The following is an 18,802-nucleotide window of genomic DNA, read 5'->3' on the forward strand; positions in this document are numbered from 1 at the left end:
GCAGGCAACCAAGAGAAGAACCTGTTCCACTTAGGTGTGTTAGCTCTGAAGTCTAGAATAAAGGCAACCTCTTCATGCTTCTTTCAATTAATCTTTCCTTCATTCACTCAACAGTTTTTTAAATGCTCACCATAAACAGGCTCTGTCTGCCTTTAAATGGCTCAAAACAAAGTAGAAAGTCATAGACATGGCTTACTACAGTAATGTGTAGAGTAAAAAAGAATATTTGTATGGAAAGGAAGCACAAAGGTGGAAGCAATTTGCTCTATCAAAGAATTTTAGAAAAGATTTCACAGAGCAGGCAATGTTCGTGTTGGTCTTGGATGATTTAGAAAGGTTTCACCAATTCAAATAAGGATAGAGAAAAATCAGATTTAGAAGATACAGAATAAATAAAGGCATAAAAGTGTGAAAATACTTGGTATATTTGGGAAACATAAAAGCTAACGAGAATAGCCAGTAGATCCTTTGCTTGGTTAATGTATACATTTACCCTCAGTACCTATTTGCAAAATCTCTAGCTTTTTTTCTGGTCTGTTCTTAATATGAAAATAATAAAGTTGACTTTCATGTCTCATGAGTACAGAGTAAGTTTTACAGCTCTTATTCAAGAGCTTCTCCAAGGATACACTTGCCTATTACTATAAATGCATTTAGCTGACAATGACTTTTGATTATTTAAATGATCTGATTTTAAAGAATCTGAAAATTACTTATTTGCAACATGATGATGGCCACAATTTTTACGGTGTTTTAAAATAGCTGTATGCTTAGAAATTATGATTTGTGAAACTTAGCAAACATCTGAATTACATCAATATGGTATTGCCACTTTGTGTAAAAAATATAGAAAAATAAATTTCCCTGTCACTGAGTCAGAAAATATGTACAAAGGAGTTCTATAAGTAATGATTGCATTTACATTTTAGATCTAATAAGGCTGGATGAGGACTTCATGTGTCAAGAGGTTGTATTAAAATTATCTTGATGGAATTGCTCAGCAAAGGTAGCATGTTGGGTGTGTGATATTTCCTATGTCTGCATCTGCTTTATCTTCACATAAGCTTTATATACAAAAGTACTCTGATTTGCGTAAATTACGTCTTTATCTTTGAATAACTAACATTGATTAGCCTCAATACATCTTATCAGCTGAACTAAATATATAACAGCTTTAATGCATATTCTTAATTTTTGCCCCAAATGTAAGAAAAGGACTATTCATTTAATATTATTTCATTACAGTTAGTTATTAGATTACTAATAATGACCAATACTTATAAATATTTCTTAAATAGCTGCTTCACTCAAATGTTTTTAGGGCTTTTAATTGTGAGTGATTAAATCAACAAACACTCTAGAAAAGACAACTCAATTCTGTGGTCCCTCTATACAAGATTTTAATTTTATGAAAACAAGACTCTAAAGGCCATTTGCCTACTTGTCAATTCAGAGTATTACCTATTACCTTCTTGCAGAGCTACCCAAGAAAAAATAAAGAACCTGCATTGAGGACTTTCTGAATTCATCTCTGTCTGTGTGTATACCCTCAAAATGAAGCAAATTGGGGCAATTTATTGAAGTTTAAATCCTCTAAATGGTGTTCACCTAAAACATGCAGGGAAATGGTTTGGGAAGCTTAAATTATCAGTGTAATTGCTTTAATTCTCTAGGTTGCTTTTATAACTAGATACAACTTTATCATCTCTAACTGACAATTCCAAACTGGAGGTTAAGGGTTGTTTGTATTTTTATCCTCAATACCCTGAATCATATTTACATTCTGTATAACCCAGGTCTTAAAAATAGCCCACAAACCTCAATGCAAGAGAGTTCCAGAAGTGAGGTTTTTACATTAATGATCTGCCTGTAGTTTTCTTTCCAGTAGCCAGCACCTTTTAATTTCTTAGCATTTTTACTCTAATGTCCCAGGAAAGCTTTTGAAGAGCTAAATATGCTGAAATCACCTCATTCTTTTGTTCTTAGGTATTTGAATATTGAGTGATGTTTCAACACATTTTATTAGTAAAATCTATCTGATTTCTATTAAAATTTTTCTCTAATCTCTGAGACCGAAGTGAAAGGAAAGAGTATTTATAAGCAAGGTAACTCAACCCTAATCTTGAGTAAGTTTTCCAAGTAACCTTTTGCCTATGATTCACTAGTTCCTCTGAGTTAGGAGTGTGTTACTAGGATAACATATTCTTGGAGATACTCTCTGAAATACCAACTTTTTTAAAGATGATTTTAACAAATTTTAAGAATTTGAGACTATAGAACCTTTTCACTGACTCTCTCTCTCTCTCTCTCTCTCTCTCTCTCTCTCTCTCTAAACTGTATTGCAAATAACCTTTTGATGTTTTAAAGATTTTTCTTTGGCAGCTAAGAAAAACACTCTTGAAAGTTGCATTTAGTGAATTTACCCATGTATAAATATCCCTAAGCTAGTCGGTTATCCTATGGCATCTGGAAGAAAGGTGCTATTGTTTTAGATTCCATGATTGAAGTATAGAATAATCAATTCAGAGAGACCCTGGGGGAAGATTCACTCACATATGCTGTGGAAACTTGGAATTCCTGAGTTTTTAGGTTTTTTTTCTACAGATAAAGAGACATAGATGAGTTTATGTTTCAGTACAATGTCTAGTGACATCGGTTACTTTTCGTGCCATATTGACCATCAGTTTGAATTTGAGACTATTAACTTTAAAGTTTCTAAGAAAACTCTATTTTTGTTAATGTCTTTGTTACTATTATTTTCCTTGCTTTCTGGGTCATAATAGTTAGACAGCTATTTTGTTTGCAAGTGGTCTGGCTCCACAGTTTCTGCTGCTGTACACCAAGCTACATCATCAAGGTATTCCCAGGATGCATCATCAGATTTAGTTCTGCCAAAACACTCCATAAATTATTTAAAGTTCCTCTTCATTTCTTGCAAAGCAGCATTTGCTAAGCTTATCCATGAAAATCAGTGTAATTCCAGAAGATCATGATAGATTTGCAAGACAGGAATTTGTCCTGTGCTTCCACATGGACATCTGCATAGTTATGAATACAGTAGAAGTTAAATGAAAATGCACAGTTACTTCCCCTTAAAAATGCACAGTTATTTTAGCTTTGGTCTTTTTTGAACATTTCCTCTATCATTTATTGAATAGCCGTTGAATAAGAGCAGCTCTGTCTCATGGCTTTCTATTGTCTTGTGAAGTGTCCAGAAGTGTGAGGTGGTTCATTATAAAAACACTCCAAAAGTCTGGATAATAGACTGCTCAGTTTCTGTCTACTGCAGCTTCCCTGAGGTTCTATTTGCAGGGCCCAGCTGCATATACAGACATGATGGAATTTGGTTTGTGAAGAACTTACAAAAATGACACAAATAACTCAGATTTTTAATGAATAATACACAGACATGCACCTGCTTCAGGGACTTCACAGATTAGTTTTGTGACCAATAGAAAAGCCCCTTGGAATTCAATTACATGGCTGCAAAACAGAAAATAAAACTGGCTACACTATTATAACTACTATCAGCAAAATGAAAATATTAACTAGTTCTTGGAGAAAGCTTTTTTTTTTTTTTCTTGGTTGTTTTGGTTTCCTTTGGCTTCTGTCAGACTTACTATAAAGTCATAATATTCTGCTCATTATTATCTACTGTTCTTGCAGCTGGAACCCCTTGCCGAAGATATTCTCCACCAAACACCGAATATGAATGCTGTTATTTCTTTACAGAAGATCATTGAAATTCAAAGTATGTCTTTAAAGTTTTTTTTAATTTCTAATCAGGTACAACTAATTAAACTTATACTGAAAAACAAATAGTCCATATTTCAAAAAATAGTCCATATTTCAAAGATTTTCAGAGAATGTAAATGTAAACATTCAAATACTGGGGACCAAAACCTCTGAAAAAAGACTGAGATAAAGGAACTGACAGATGAAGAAGGCGAGACTGGAGAAGATTTTATAAGCTTGGGTACAAAATCCTGTCATTACAGTAACTGCTCATTTCCACTGAAAGTAAATTAAGAGGCTCTATTATATGTTATTCTAGATCTCAAGGAGAGGAATCTTGACATGATCTTTGACAGCCTTCTCATATTCTAATACCTCCTTTAGGTCATCAATAGTATAAAAATATCTAGTTTTTATATATATTATTTTTTTTTATTCTGAGCATTCTTTTGCCATTGTACACAGGTTATTAAAAGTTATTATTATATATATTCTGATCATATCACTTTCAATAAATATTCTTGAATACTTATGACATGTTGATAGAAGATAACTTGGTAAGTTATCAAGGCATAGAAGTTATGAAGAAGAATAAGGTAGTTCTGGCACCAAAGAGTTATAGTCCAGTGAGTGAGAGACACTTAAATAGATCCTGCCAGTGCAGGGCCATGAGGAGCACTGAGCTCATGGAGAAAGAGCATCCTCTTTCTTAATTCCCTTTCAGCTGGGTTGAGAGATGCTAGAGTGAGGAATGTTCAAGGAAGGCTTCTTAGCAATGTTAGGGCCAGAGCTTGATCTTAAGGACTGAACAGGATTTTGGCCAGATGAAGAGTGAATGTTTGGAAGAGAATAACTGAAGCAAAGATCTCAATTTTTGCATAGGTGTGAAAAATCATAGTTTGTGTATATCTTCAGAAACTGTACTGTTGCCTTTTATATTAGATCTAATTTCCTAGTAAGGACTTTCTACTGCATGGCTTTCTTCCTTTTACCACTGATGTTTTCAAGTGATTTTTGTAATCTACTATAGGCAAACAAACCTGTTTGACTCTTGAAAAAGGCTCATTCTATCAAAATTTGCTGTATAACAATTCTACCACTATGGATTGTGAATATTAGTCTTCTGTTCCAAAATGCATTTCATAGTACCCAACACTGACCACTTACTGCATTTAAAATTCCATTTCCTTCTAAACTACTGAGGATTGCATCCAGCATTTGTAAATCCAATACTTTCACAAACTCTCAGCAATAACATGTGGATTTTAATTAGTAACATTTTTCTATTATTTTTCCAATTATTTGAGAGGTTTTTGTTGTGTGTTTTATGGTCTGTTAATCTTGGTTCCTTAGATGATAATCATCAGGAGGACAAGAATCACATCTTTTCATCCCTGCAGATGCCTGTAGAAAGGGTTAGCAGCAAGGGAGAGATTTGAAGTGCATGTGAGCCTGGGAATTGAGGGTAGGCAGATTTAAGTAGGTAGGATTTGATCTTTAAGGCTCTAGGGAACAAAAATTTGGTTTGCATCAAAGGGAGCTTCTGAAGAGGACTTCCTCTTTCTTGGTCATGGACATATGATGTAGTAGGCATTGTTGTTGGCTACTCAGCAGTAGTACCATCCTCACTTCCACTCAAAAGAAGCCTGGTTTTCGTCATGAGTCCTTGCCACCAGATGCCATGCAACTCAGGGGAAGATGAATTTATGCCCAGCTCCAGAGAAGCTGTTGATAGTCTAAGGCTAGTCAACCCACTTAACAGTGGTTAGTTAAGGAATGGATACATGATCCAATTTTGGCCAATGAGGTGGCTTCATGGGTGTTCAGCCTGTGTGGTCACATAGACCTCACACTTAGAATGGCCTTCTGCATGGTTTAATGCTCTTATTATTGCTGCCTTTAAATTCTTACTAAGTTTTGAACAAAGGACCCACATTTATTTTTGCACTGAACCCTGAAAATTATGCAGCCAGTCCTGATAAGACTCAGAATATTAGTGATGTGAAAAGATATTTGCCAAGAAAGACTAATACTAACATGACCACAGGGAGAACTACGGTTGTGGTTGAGAAGAACTAAATGGTGAGTTGAGGTAAAGGGAAAGACAAATCAAGATGAGAGTGACCTCTTGTCATTTGGGACATAGAGTAGAAATCAGTACAAAGAAAGTTGTTTCAGACTGTTGCTTTGACACTATGTAGTACATTTTTATGTAGTTCTGTGAATTGTGTGTCTTTTGGGGGTATTTAATTGTATGTCTTTAGGGCCACTCTTCCAGACTACAGAAACAGAAAGGGGCTGCATAAGGTCCATAAGGCAATAAAATAAAGTGGGTGTTTCCGAGTAACAAACCATATAATGGCTTGATAAATTAAAATTATGGGCTTCTAGGTTAGCAAACAATGTTAGATTTCCTTACAAACTATAAAATTGTACTCTTATTTTTCTCTGTTTTATAACCTACTCTTCCATTTCAAGTGCTCTTATAGGACTCCAGGTGCTTGACTGGGCTCCCTATTTCCCCTTTGGTGGGGAAAGTAGTCAGGACTCGCCACATAATTTGTGGATCCCAGTGCAAGATGAAAATGTATGAATTCTTCCATGTTAAAAAAGTATCATAATTCAAGAAGGTGACCACAGAGCATTGAATTAAGCATGGGGACTCTTCTGTGCATGGGTATCCTTTGCAACTACACAGGTTGCCTTTAAGGTAGCCTTTGTTTAAGAAATCCTCCTCACATATGTCTCTGAGCATCACACAGGTGCCTCCTTTTAACTTTGGGAAGAGTTTGAATTTCAGCCTACCTCCTAGTATAGGTTGTAAAGGATTTCTTTTGTGCTACAGTTTGGGACTACAGTATCAGAAAACTATGTAAATGTTAAGAAGCAGGATTTGTAGCATGTGGGAAACATTCAGGCAAGTTCCTAGATAGCCTTGTCCTGAGGCAGACAGCAAGGTGCTGACAGGCCTTATGTGAATTTTTCTTTGAGAACTGAGCCCCCCAGCTGAGGATATGCAGGTGCTGGAGGCTGTGATTAGCATTGGCCCTTTGCCTGGCCACATGTATGAGAATATTTGGCAGCACGACCATCCTGGTTGTCCTGTCCTTCTTTATGTTACTCATTTAACTGAGAAGAAAAGACCTTACAAGGTGACACAGCAGGGCAACCATTCCTCCTGACAGGTAATAAAGAACCCTCCTAACTCTCAAGATGGTGGATGTATATGAAGATCCACCATTTTTGAGATGAGAAAAGAGATGGTCAAGAAGCTTTGCACATGCAGTTCACTCTGCTGACAAGTGTTTTGCTTCATCCCTCTTTAAGTTTTCTAGACTTAGCTCAGATGTTATCTCTTTTGGGAAGTCATGTATCCCTTAACTGTTACTCTAGATTTAGTACATTTCCTGTGTGTTTTCATAGTAGGGATTGTTTTTGCTGATGTTGGTTTTAATCACTGAATCCTTTGCACAGTGTCTGGCACATAGTAGGCATTGTGCCAAAGTTTACTGAATGAATGAATCAGCTGATCTGTCAATATTTGCCACATTTTTTTCTTAGCCCAGGTTGTTTTTTGTTTTGTTTTTGTTTTTGTTTTTGTTTTTGTTTTTAACTATCTAAGGTAATTATACTCCTTGGTTAACCCATGCAGACAAGAGATTAAAAAGAATGGGAAAAAATATACATGAGCTCTTTTCTTCTGTCTTCCATACCCCATAATGATGAATCATTTCTAACTTAGAAAGAAAGTGAATTACTTGTGAGATACCATTTCCATCACTAATCTTTGAAGTGGCAATTCTCAGAGTTGAAACTTTGTCAGCTGGTGGCTGTAATCACCAAGTGATGCCAGGTAAATCAGCCCAGAGAAGGATAAATGATCCTCATATGTATGTTTCCTTTCTGAAAACCTATCGCAACAATTTACAGAGTCTTTTGCATTCTTCATGCCTTCTTTTGCATTACAAGGTGAGAAAGAAGGTTTCCAAATGCCATTTTTTACACCAGTCCTTGCCCATAACATTTTCACTGATTTTGAAGGGAGGAATCATGAAGTGAGTTTTCCATAAAACTAAATTCATGTATTTTGAAGACTGTAATTTTAAGCTCTAAAACATATAATGAATGATATTGATATTGATCTGTGAAACCCCAAAATATGAAAACCACAAGTATAGAGCCATGGTTTCCTTTTATTTATTTAAATTTTTAGTAAGAAGAGTACTCCTTTTAAGTGTCAACCAATTTTGTAGACCTCCTGCATGATAATAGTGATAATCATAGTATCTTTTGATTTGCGGATCAAGAAAAATATATATGTACACAAAGATTCGAGGATTCTTTAAAAATTTTGCTGCAATCCTCCAGTGGTTTGTAGCTGATAAGTTGAAAAACACTAGTGTAGAGGATTTAAAAATGACAGGAACTCCAATATAATCCTCTCTGCCACTCACAAGCCATGATGATGAGTAAGCCAGTTAATTTTTCTGAGAAATTTCAAGAATGGTATGGCATATCACCATACTACTTTACTAAGTTGGATCTACTGTGGCAACAAAATGGGAAATAAGAAGCAGGATCATAAGAAAAACTGGCTAGTATTTTCCCCCTTCACCTCCATTCTCATCTTTTCCCCACTCTAGGGATTCTTCTCTTGTTTAGTGGATTGGGGTCTTAAAATTTCTTATCATGCCAATCACAGCAAAATGGTTACATAGGCCAGAATGAGGAAGGGACAGTATTTGTCATTTATGTTTTTGTCAAACAACATCTATGTTTTCTGCATATAAAATTTGTCAGGATAGCTAAATCTCTATTTATTAAAACACACACACACAGAGTTATTTAGGGCAATGAGAAATGAATTTGGGATCCTCTGAATTAATCCAGTTTCTGAGGCCAGTATGAAGATGGATATGATTTTCTCATTCCAGGAGAATATACCGTGTAACCAGATAATTAACTTAGGTAGTCAGTATCCACTGGTTCAAGTACCACAATGAAATAAGAAGTAACAAATGATTTTACAAGCAAACCAAAGGCAAGCTAATTTTGTTGACTTCATTTCTACTCTATTTCCAATGGAGATAACTAGCTGGTAAAAAACAAACACTTTTTTTTTTTAAGATTTTTTTTAAAAAAATCATTCATGAGAGACACCCACAGAGAGGCAGAGACATAGAGGGAGAAGTAGGTTCATCGCAGGAAGCCCTATGCAGGTCTCAATACCCGGACCTGGGATCATGCCCTGAGCAAAAGACAGATGCTCAACTGCTGAGCCACCCAGGTGTCCCAATATACAAACACTTTTGATGTACCAAGTGGATAATGAAGGAGTGCTATTCAGTTCTCTTGACATTTAAGAGATCTAGATAGTAATTAATGAAACAAAGCTCTTAAAGTAAGGTAAGACTTGTTCTAAAGAAACAACCATTGTTTTCCTTTAAGGAAATGCCATTCTCAGCCATCTCCTCTTATCAGCCTAATACCTTTTATCTACTCCCTTATCAAGGAGAAGAGACATTCACATCAGACAAATCAGGAGAAAATCCAGATTGTTTCTAAACTGAAAGGAATCCAGGGAATCCCTGGGTGGTTCAGTGGTTTAGCACCTGCCTTTGGCCCAGGGCATGATCCTGGAGTCTCAGGATCAAGTCCCTCACTGGGCTCCCTGCACGGAGCCTGCTTCTCCCTCTGCCTGTGTCTCTGCCTCTCTCTGCCTCTCTGTGTCTCTCATGAATAAATAAATAAAATCTTAAAAAAAAAAAAGGAATTTGTTTACATCTCTTGTGAGGGAACTGTCCAATATATTGACCTCATGGGGCTATGCACACCGATTAAATAGTTGTTCCTGGGATCCCTGGGTGGCGCAGCGGTTTGGCGCCTGCCTTTGTTCCAGGGCGCAATCCTGGAGACCCGGGATCGAGTCCCACATCGGGCTCCCGGTGCATGGAGCCTGCTTCTCCCTCTGCCTGTGTCTCTGCCTCTCTCTCTCTCTCTCTGTGACTATCATAAATAAATAAATAAAAAAAAAAAAAGAGTTGTTCCCCAGATTGCAACATGCACTGCACAAATCATCTTAAAAGCTTTACTAGCTTCTTGACTCCGCACCCAAATCCTAAACTACACTACATTTTCTTCTCTGTTTTTGTTCCTTATTTTATTTTGCTTTTCTACCTATTTTTTTTCCTTATCTCTTTCTTTTTTCCCTTCTCCTCCATCACCATCCTATTGAGATCCAGGGGAGAAGAATAAGAGATACCCACAATATTGGAAAGGAAGTTTTAACTCATAAGGATTTGGGGGATCCATTTCAGTCAAAGAATTTGGTCAAATCTGCATTTCGAAAGATTACTACATCTGCAGTAGGGACCAGAGAGTTAGTATGGCTTATTGTCAGATGTGAGCAGTTTAATTCAGAAGTAGAATTGACTTGGTATGTTAATTAATTGTCATGGGGAGGATTAACAATTTCTAGGTTTCAGATTTAGACAACTGAGTAGATGATATTGTCACCTGTGATAGGGAACAGTGCAGGTAAAAAAGGATTGAAGAGAAAGATGAAAAATATTATACTTAAGAAGAAGAAAATTGGGGTGCCTGGCTGGCTCAGTCAGTAGAGCATGAGACTCTTGATCATGGAGTTGTGAGTTTGAGCCCCATGTCAGGCGTAGAGTGAAGGAGAAGAATAAGAAGAACTTCTCCTGATTAAATGCTTGAAGTTAGGAGGGAAGGCAACATTATCCTAAATACCAGTTTTCTTACTACAGTGAAGTTATTGGGGGATATTAGATTAAATTATGCACACAATGCAAACCCTGTAAACTGCTAGCAAATAATAAAGTAACAATTACTGAGTGCTTGCAGTGTGCCAGCCACTGTTCTAAGCATTCATATTAATATAAATTAACTTATTTAATCTTAACAGCCCTATGGAGTAGGTACTATTTTTCACTTCCATTTTATGCCAAGTAAACTGAGGCATAGCTAGGTCAATTAACTTCCCCAAAGTTATATAGTTAACAAGTGGGTAAAGGCAACATCATAAATCAAGCAGTCTAGCTTCAGTCTATAGTCTTAGCCAATATGTCATTCTATCTCACAAATTCATTCATTTTGCCGTTTTTGTGTATACTTTTTCCATTTCTTCAAAAAATGACATGTTTAGAAAAAATCAATTTAACTGAAGATTTGGAGTTTGGGAAGTTCTGGTTAAATGAGGTTTAGTCAGTTCTATGAGGGCAGTGCCAAATTACAAGGAGCCATGTAACTATGAATCTACTTTGGAGCCCCTTGTAAACTTGCAAAATACATCTAATCACAGAAAAATGCAAGGATTGGCAGAATTTCAAATCCCTGCCCTGTTGAGTTTAAACCTTGACTGTTGTCAGGTGTGAGCTGCTATTTGTCATAGATTTTTTTGGCTTAGACAGAGGCCTTGACGTTGCAGCCCTGGGCCAGGCAGACCTTCATTGAAGAAAAGCAGCATTAAACATTTTCCCACTATTAACCCCACCAAACCTTGCTTGCATCAGAGCCAGGCCAAACTTGTACATGGGGGTCTTTGAAAGTTTATTTTGAACTTCTAATTAACCATTCTCCTAAAATGTTGAGACCGATTATTGTTTGGTGGCACACTAATACTAGAATGTACCAAAACTGAAAGGAAAATTTGCTATCTGCTTAGAGTTTTAACCTGTCTGAGTTTTTTTTATTCCAACTGCATCTGTAATTATGAGTTTTCTTTCACTTGAGTTCTACTAAAGCAAAACTAATCAAACCACAAGAATAAATAGAACTATGCATGTTTCCGGAATTGAGCACTCTTTAAGAAGAATGCATTGTGATTGTACACTCAGCTGTTAGCACCCGGATGAGCTTCACACACACACATTTGATACTATTCACTGAGATAAGGTGTGTTAGAAAGTCAAGTACAGGAGAAGATCATTTGCTAAGTTTTTATATATTATGTCTAGTCCTTACACAACTCTGTAATGAATAGTTTCCTCATCTTGTTCATTAATAAATTGAGGCTTAACAAGTGTTAAGTGTTAGGTGTCTTGTTGAAGGTCTTTCCACCAGTAAGCAATAAAACCAAGATTTGAATTCTGATCTGACTGTGCTATCAAAGCCCACTTTCTTTCTGTTAAAGCATATGACCTTCCTGTTCTCTTTTCACAGGTAAGAACAAAGTTTCACCACATTTCCTATCCCCAGGTATCTCAGGATACACACTAGACCAGACCTCCCTTGAGATATAATAGGTTCTGTATACATTTAAACAGACTATTTTAATACATTATTAGGCTTGCTAGAATGTAAGGGAATAGGAGAAAAAAAGAAATAAGCTAAAATTTAATATAGAGTAAGTAACACAAACGGAGAAATCCATGGGTCAAATGACAAAAAAGCCTAAGGTCTGCACTAAAGTTGGGGATATGTATTTGATGGGTTTCAAAGAGTTTTTATCTTGGTCTCCTCCTAGTTCTGAAGGAAGCAAATGCAGTTTCATTCTGGGGGAAAAGTATCCCTAATTTGGACCCTAGTATATACAGAGATAGAGGTCAACAAAATATGAATTCAAAAAATATATATAAACATATTATCAACAAAATATGAATTCAAAAAATATATATAAACATATTTAAATAAGTGGATGAAATCAATTACAAAAGGGCACAAATCACTAGAGAAAGTCAGCAAAAAAGAGAAACAAGAGAACAATAAGCCTTATTTATGGGGTTAAAATGGAGGAAGGGCACTATTTTCAGGTAATAATAATGGATTAAATATACGAGTGTATTTTCATTCCTCCATGGAACTCCAAAGAAAGAGGGGTTTTTGTTTTTCAGACATACACAGATAGAGATAAAGAATAAAAAAGGAAATAATAGGAACCTGGAGAGCAGATGACCATCTGTTACTGTCTTAGCAGACCTGGGGAAAAAAATCCTAAACCAATCTCCGCCAGAGAGTGTTACATCAGACCCATATGCCATAGAATTGTCGACCCGCACACCTAAAACTCTTTATTTCATCATATATTTTTATCATTTCTTTTAATTCATTTTTTTTCCTTTCTTCACTACTACATCCATCTTGAAAACAGTAACACTTAAATTCATTTGGCCTTCTATCTTTCAACCTGCCTTAAAAATCTTGCCTTTCTACTTTACCAATCTATTTAAATCTCAACCCTAGATATATTCTACAGAGAACTTTCTCCATCGCTGGACCTAAATAAATAGATCAGCTCATGAACAAACCTTAAACTGTAACTACCAAACTGCTATCTTTGAACAGTTCATTGCCTTCAACATTCAGCTACATCACTCCAGCTACCTCAGTCCTTCAGTTTACCACCTATTTCTCTTCAAGTCTTCAGGAACAAAGTCTTGAAAATTGTTTCTATCTAGCCATCCCCATTTTCTTAATTCTAATCCCTGTCAAAACCACTCTATTTTGGTAGCAATCTCACTGTGGTCACCAATGGCCTTTCTGCTGCCAAATTTTAAAAGGCAATTTTATTAAACTTTTTATTTTGAAATGATTTTAGATTTAGAGAAAAGCTGTAAGTATAATACAAAGTTCTCATATGACCTTCACCCAGCTTCCCCTGAGGTTGATATCTTATATAACCATAGCACAGTTGCAGAAACTGAGAAATTAATAGTAATACAATTCTGTTAACTAAACTGCAAACTCTCTTTGGCGTTCACCAGTTTTCTTGTTCTATTTTAGGATTCAGTCTATGATTGACCCATTGCATTTAGTTTTTGTGCCTCAGTCTTCTCACATCTCTCAGTTCCTGTTTTTCCATGCCTTTTATGACCTTGATTCTTTGAAGAGTACTGGTCAGTTAGTTTGAAAAATGTCTTTTGGCTTGGTATTCTCTGATGTTTCCTCACAATTAAAGTGAGGATGTGTGTTTTGAACAAAATTATCACAGCAGTGATGCAGTTGCTTAGTGCTTCAGATCTGTGGTACATAAGGTCAATATGTCTTATTATTGGTGAGGTTAACCTTGATCATTTGATTAAGGAGCTTTCCAATGTGATGTTACCATGTTTCCCTTTGGAGTTTATATATATATATATATATATATACATATATATATATATATATATATATATGTTGGGAAAATAGTTTGCAATTATGCAAATATCCTGTTTCTCCTCAAACCTTTGTCCACTAATTTTAACAGCCAATGGTAGATCTTACTTGCAAAAATTATTACTCTGGTGTTCCAATACTGATTTTCTATTTTCCTTACTCCTTAGAAGTTATTATTTGGGAATTATTTGTAATAAGGAACTGTCCTTTTTCTTCCTGCTATTTTGTTGCTCAAATTATTCTAGCTCTGGTCATTTGGAGCTCTTTCGGGCTGACTCCTATGTCCCATTGACTTGGTTCTGTCTTTCTGGGAGTACTTTCTTAGTTTCTGATATCACAAGATATTCCAAGTTCACCTGGGTTTTTCACTATCTGTATTAGTCTGGACCCTCAGAGAGACATAATCTATATAACTAGCAATAACAATATAAATATAAATAAATACATATTATAAGGCAGTAGTTCATGCAGTTGTAACTAAGGCCGAGGATTCCAAAACCTGCAGCTGGCAAGCTACAGACCCAAAAGAGTAGATAGCATCGTTCCAGGCCAAGTTCAAAGACCTGAGAACTAGGAAAATCAGTAGTTTAAGTTCTACTCCGAGGCCAAAGACAAAAGAAGATTGATGTCCCAGCCTGAAGACTGTCAATCAGAGAGAGAGCATTCTCCCTTATTCAGGCCTTCAGTCTACTGAAAGAGGCCCATCCACACTGAGGAAGGCAGTTTCCTTTACACTCAGCTTACTGACTCAAGTGGTAGGTCATCCAGAAACACTCTCACAAACATACCAGAATAATGTTTAACTAAATAATGTTTAACCAAATAGTTAAACCAAATGTTCAACTGGACTCTGTGGCTCAGTCAAATTGACAATAAAAATTAACCATCGGAATTCCACCTCTTGTCAACATAGCATCATACACATCTTAAACCATACTTAATCTCCATTCATAGACAATAACAAGGTTATAGTTCTGCCTAACATGATACAACTTCCTGAGTACAACTGAAAACACACTAAGCATTTCACCAGGAGAATAGCTAGAGTTTTGAGTGATGTTTACTCTTCTCAAATCCCATAACTTAAATACTATTATATAAAATTAACAATAGTTAAATACTATGATTTAAAGCCAATGTATCTTATGTTACATGATAACGGAGAAGGGGGTGGAGGAAAACAAAGATACCTACATACAAGTATATTCATAATAAAATAAGGAGGAAACTCCTCTGACAATTTTACTCCTTGTTACTATAACTAGTCATGTGACCATAGATGGTATTTATAACTACCTTCTATTACCCATTCTGTATTCCCAATGCCTTCAGGAAGCAACTCAGCTGGTTATGGTACTTTACCTTGTGGAATGATTCAAACCTTCATTCTTGAATTAGTAGTACTGCATAAATTAAGTTGTTGTAGTTGCTATTGACCTTAATCATAGGGCATAATGGTACTAAGGTATGCCCTAAGGGATCTCATTGTACTCCACACATTCTCTTCCTTACTTCCATTGTGGAGTAGCAGGCCAATTTTCCTTGATAACCAGAATTAATCATCCCAACCAGCACAGTAATTCCTTTCTTTGCCTATGGATTGATTCAGAGGCAGGAGGAATCCAAAGTGGCAAGGCAGAAGTTTTAACTTCCAATTCAATGGAATAATTGTTGTGTCTCCTGGTAGAAGCTTTCTTCACTTTGGAACTAAGACCTTCAAGCTAAAAGAGTATAAGGTCTCAGGCACAGAAAGTAATAATGTTGCCAATGGGTGACTAAGTGTAATATTGAGTGGTGAGACTCCCATGTCCACCCCTTGATTTGTGAACGTGTGAATCCTGGATATGAGAGAAACAGTACCATATATTGGATGATGATATACAGCATATACATCCTTTTAAAGAAACTTGCCCCAGTCCTACAAGATATTACTACCTGGCTTGCACTGAAACTGATCTTCTAAAGGCCATTCCACTATTCTATCAAACCAGTTACTTAGACTCTCCTGTCCATTATGACAAGAATACCTACCTTGTCTTAAGCAATTCAATGCTGCCCCTTGCCGCCACCACCTAGGATACAATTACTCCCACTGAATTTAGGCTTCCCAATTCAGTGACCAAAATTCTCATTGTAAGTTATGGTATACAAAAGTGAGCAATCACAAGGCACTTCAGGAATTCCAGGGCCCTCCTCTCCCTCACAAATTTATTTCTCACAGTCATGGTGAAAGGTGTGTCTTCTGGACTTTCCCAGTGTAGATGAGTAGGTTGTAAAGGACAAATACATTCTAACAGTCTCCCTATGTCTTTGAATCCCTTCCTCTTCATTAAACCAAAGAATGTCTGACATTTCTAAATCATTCACCAAGAACCAGCTTTTTGTCCACGTTTTAGCCAATGAAATGGACTGTTGGAGCCATTCCTAACACCCCTGGATGCAACATTAAATGTAGAATCTCTGCTTTTTGAGCCCATCATTCTCTACCTAAATCCTTTTCACACTATATATTATTTTTCTAAGTGTACAATATGAGTAAGTTATTTCAACCCTCTTTACTTCAGTTCTCTCATCTGTAAAATAAAGGAAATGAAAGATTCACAAGGTGGTTTTGAAATTATATGAAATAACATCTACATTATCATAAGTATGCCATAAGCATTCAATAAATGCTTCATATCATTTTACTTATCGTTTGTCCCAGACCATAGCTTCATAGTCATCTCTACAAGAATAACTCCAAAATTGTGTATCTTCAGTTCAGACCTCAGATTTGAGTTCCAAATGTTTATTAAAGTGCTAGCTCAGCATCTTCCTTTGATATCACAAAGGCACAACTAGTCGACATGTCCAAAGCCATTGTCATTATTCTTTCCCCAAACCTCAGCCTTTTCCAGGTTTCTTGATCCAAGTAGATGACATCCTTATCCTTCCAGTTTTGCTAGACAGGAATCTAGGAATTATTTTCATGTTGTTCTTTTCATTACTGTCTGCATCCAACCCATTATCCCATCCTGTTTGTCATGTACCTTAAACATTTCATTCATCTATCCACTTACTTTTGTTTCCATGGCCACTGTCCCAAATAAGGCTTCCATAGCCTTTCTTCTGGATCATTTCTATATCCTACAAAGTGGTCTACCCACATCCACTCTTGTTTTCTTCATCTATTCTCTAAAGTGATGCCAAGGTAATTTTTTACAAAGTAACATTTAGTCTATGTACCTCCTTGTTTTAAACCAGAGGTCAACAAAGTTTTTCTTTACAATGTAGGATAGTAAATATGTAAGGCTTTGGGTTGCAGCTGTTTAATTCTTCTATTGTATCAAGGAAGCAGCCAAAACCAGTGTGCAATGAACACAGCTGTAGTTCAGTAAAACTTTATTTACCAAAACAGGGTGTGGGACCAATTTGACTTCTGAAAAATGAGAAATCTGAAACAAGTGGTATCTGGATGGAGTGTTGAAATAACAGACACCAGGCATAAAGGACACCTAAAATTCCAGCCTGGAAGGTGGAGGGAGAAATATTCAACATTCCTGCCACCTGGTAAACCAGGCAAGTGTGCTGTAGTGACAGCTTGTGACATGCATGAAAGCACCAAGCCACCAGAAGGTAGAATTAGGGAAAATGTGTGAAATAAAATGTTAGGGATGGATAAAATATATTCAAGAAATAGAGAAAAAGTAGTCCTGCATGTAGCATTTACTCTGAGTGTTTCTTCTATACAGGTTTCATCAATTATTGAATGTTGCAACTCCACAACTATTTATTTTGTGGTTAGTTACATATTTTAATTTTGCTATCAATACTATTAGCTGAAAGGTGTTCAAAAACAAATGTGCATGTTTAAAAATGTAGTGCTTAATTGCTGTTTCCTAAGAAAGTTGATAATAACCATGTAACTTACACAAAATGTTTGTCAATATTCATCATTCATCATGAGGACATAGTGATATCATGACTGACATGAACCCTGAAGACATAATGCTGCTGAATGAGTAGTAAAGTCCACCTTAAAAGTTAGTATTATTGAAAGAAAAACAAAGCAAAAAGAAAAACTAAGGCCAAAGGAGGCTGTTTAACAAGTATAGTTGAAGAATGTGCATTTAAGTATCACTTTATGAAGCATGACTTTTTATTTAGATAAAAAGACCATGCATCTACATGTTTAAAATAAACTTTCAATTTCAAGTGTTCTTTTCAAGCTCCAAAGTGAGGTAATAGTTGTTACGTGTTGAGTTCACTGGAAGAATACTTTTGGCTCAATGATAACACCATCCTTAGATGTTTTATACATGAAATCAGTTAAATAATGGTTTGATATTTTTCATTCAATTTATGGAATCAAAGTAGAGCTTTTAGAAATAAATTTGCCAAAAAAGAAACAGGGTATTATTGTAGATGCTATTGTAAATTACAGTGAAAATATAACACTGATAATTGAATCATTTGATTTTGCATTAATATGTAAATTTAGATGTTAGCGGAGCATATCTTAATCTGGAAGAGCAGAAATATATTTGGCATTAGTTATGGAGACCATAAATTCCTTAAATTTTATAAATAACTTAACAAAATATAATTATGATTTCAAGAAAATTTTATTAAAAACTTAAAAAAAGCAGGCTCAATATTCTATCAATGGAAATTTAAGCTATTTTTCTCAAAACATAATACCTTTATATAAACACAGGATGAAATACAGGTAAATGAACAGTTACATGAAATACAAAGTTTTTGAAATATAGCTGATATTGATGACAAAGGGAAAAAACCTTTAGCATGGCAGTTCAAATTTTGTAATCAAAATTTCTTTTTTGATGCCCATTATCAACCATACTTTAGAAATGTTTAAGATGATTATTCTACAGTAATACTGAACTATTTTGTAAATAGTTTCTGAAATTTTATTCAATTTTTTCTAATCAGTTAGAATTCATTAACCAAA

General features: G+C 35.7%; 1 protein-coding gene across 1 annotated transcript in view; it reads left to right on the plus strand.

Moving 5' to 3' along the window:
- HDAC9 (histone deacetylase 9) overlaps nt 1–18,802 on the plus strand; it is a 910,451-nt gene that overhangs the window by 865,325 nt on the left and 26,324 nt on the right. The window contains 1 exon segment of the mRNA XM_055314616.1: nt 3,667–3,751. Within this exon segment, the coding sequence (XP_055170591.1) occupies nt 3,667–3,751 (85 nt within the window).

The sequence above is a fragment of the Nyctereutes procyonoides genome, unplaced genomic scaffold (assembly GCF_905146905.1).
Source record: "Nyctereutes procyonoides isolate TBG_1078 unplaced genomic scaffold, NYPRO_anot_genome, whole genome shotgun sequence".
NCBI classification, from domain to species: Eukaryota; Metazoa; Chordata; class Mammalia; order Carnivora; family Canidae; genus Nyctereutes; species Nyctereutes procyonoides.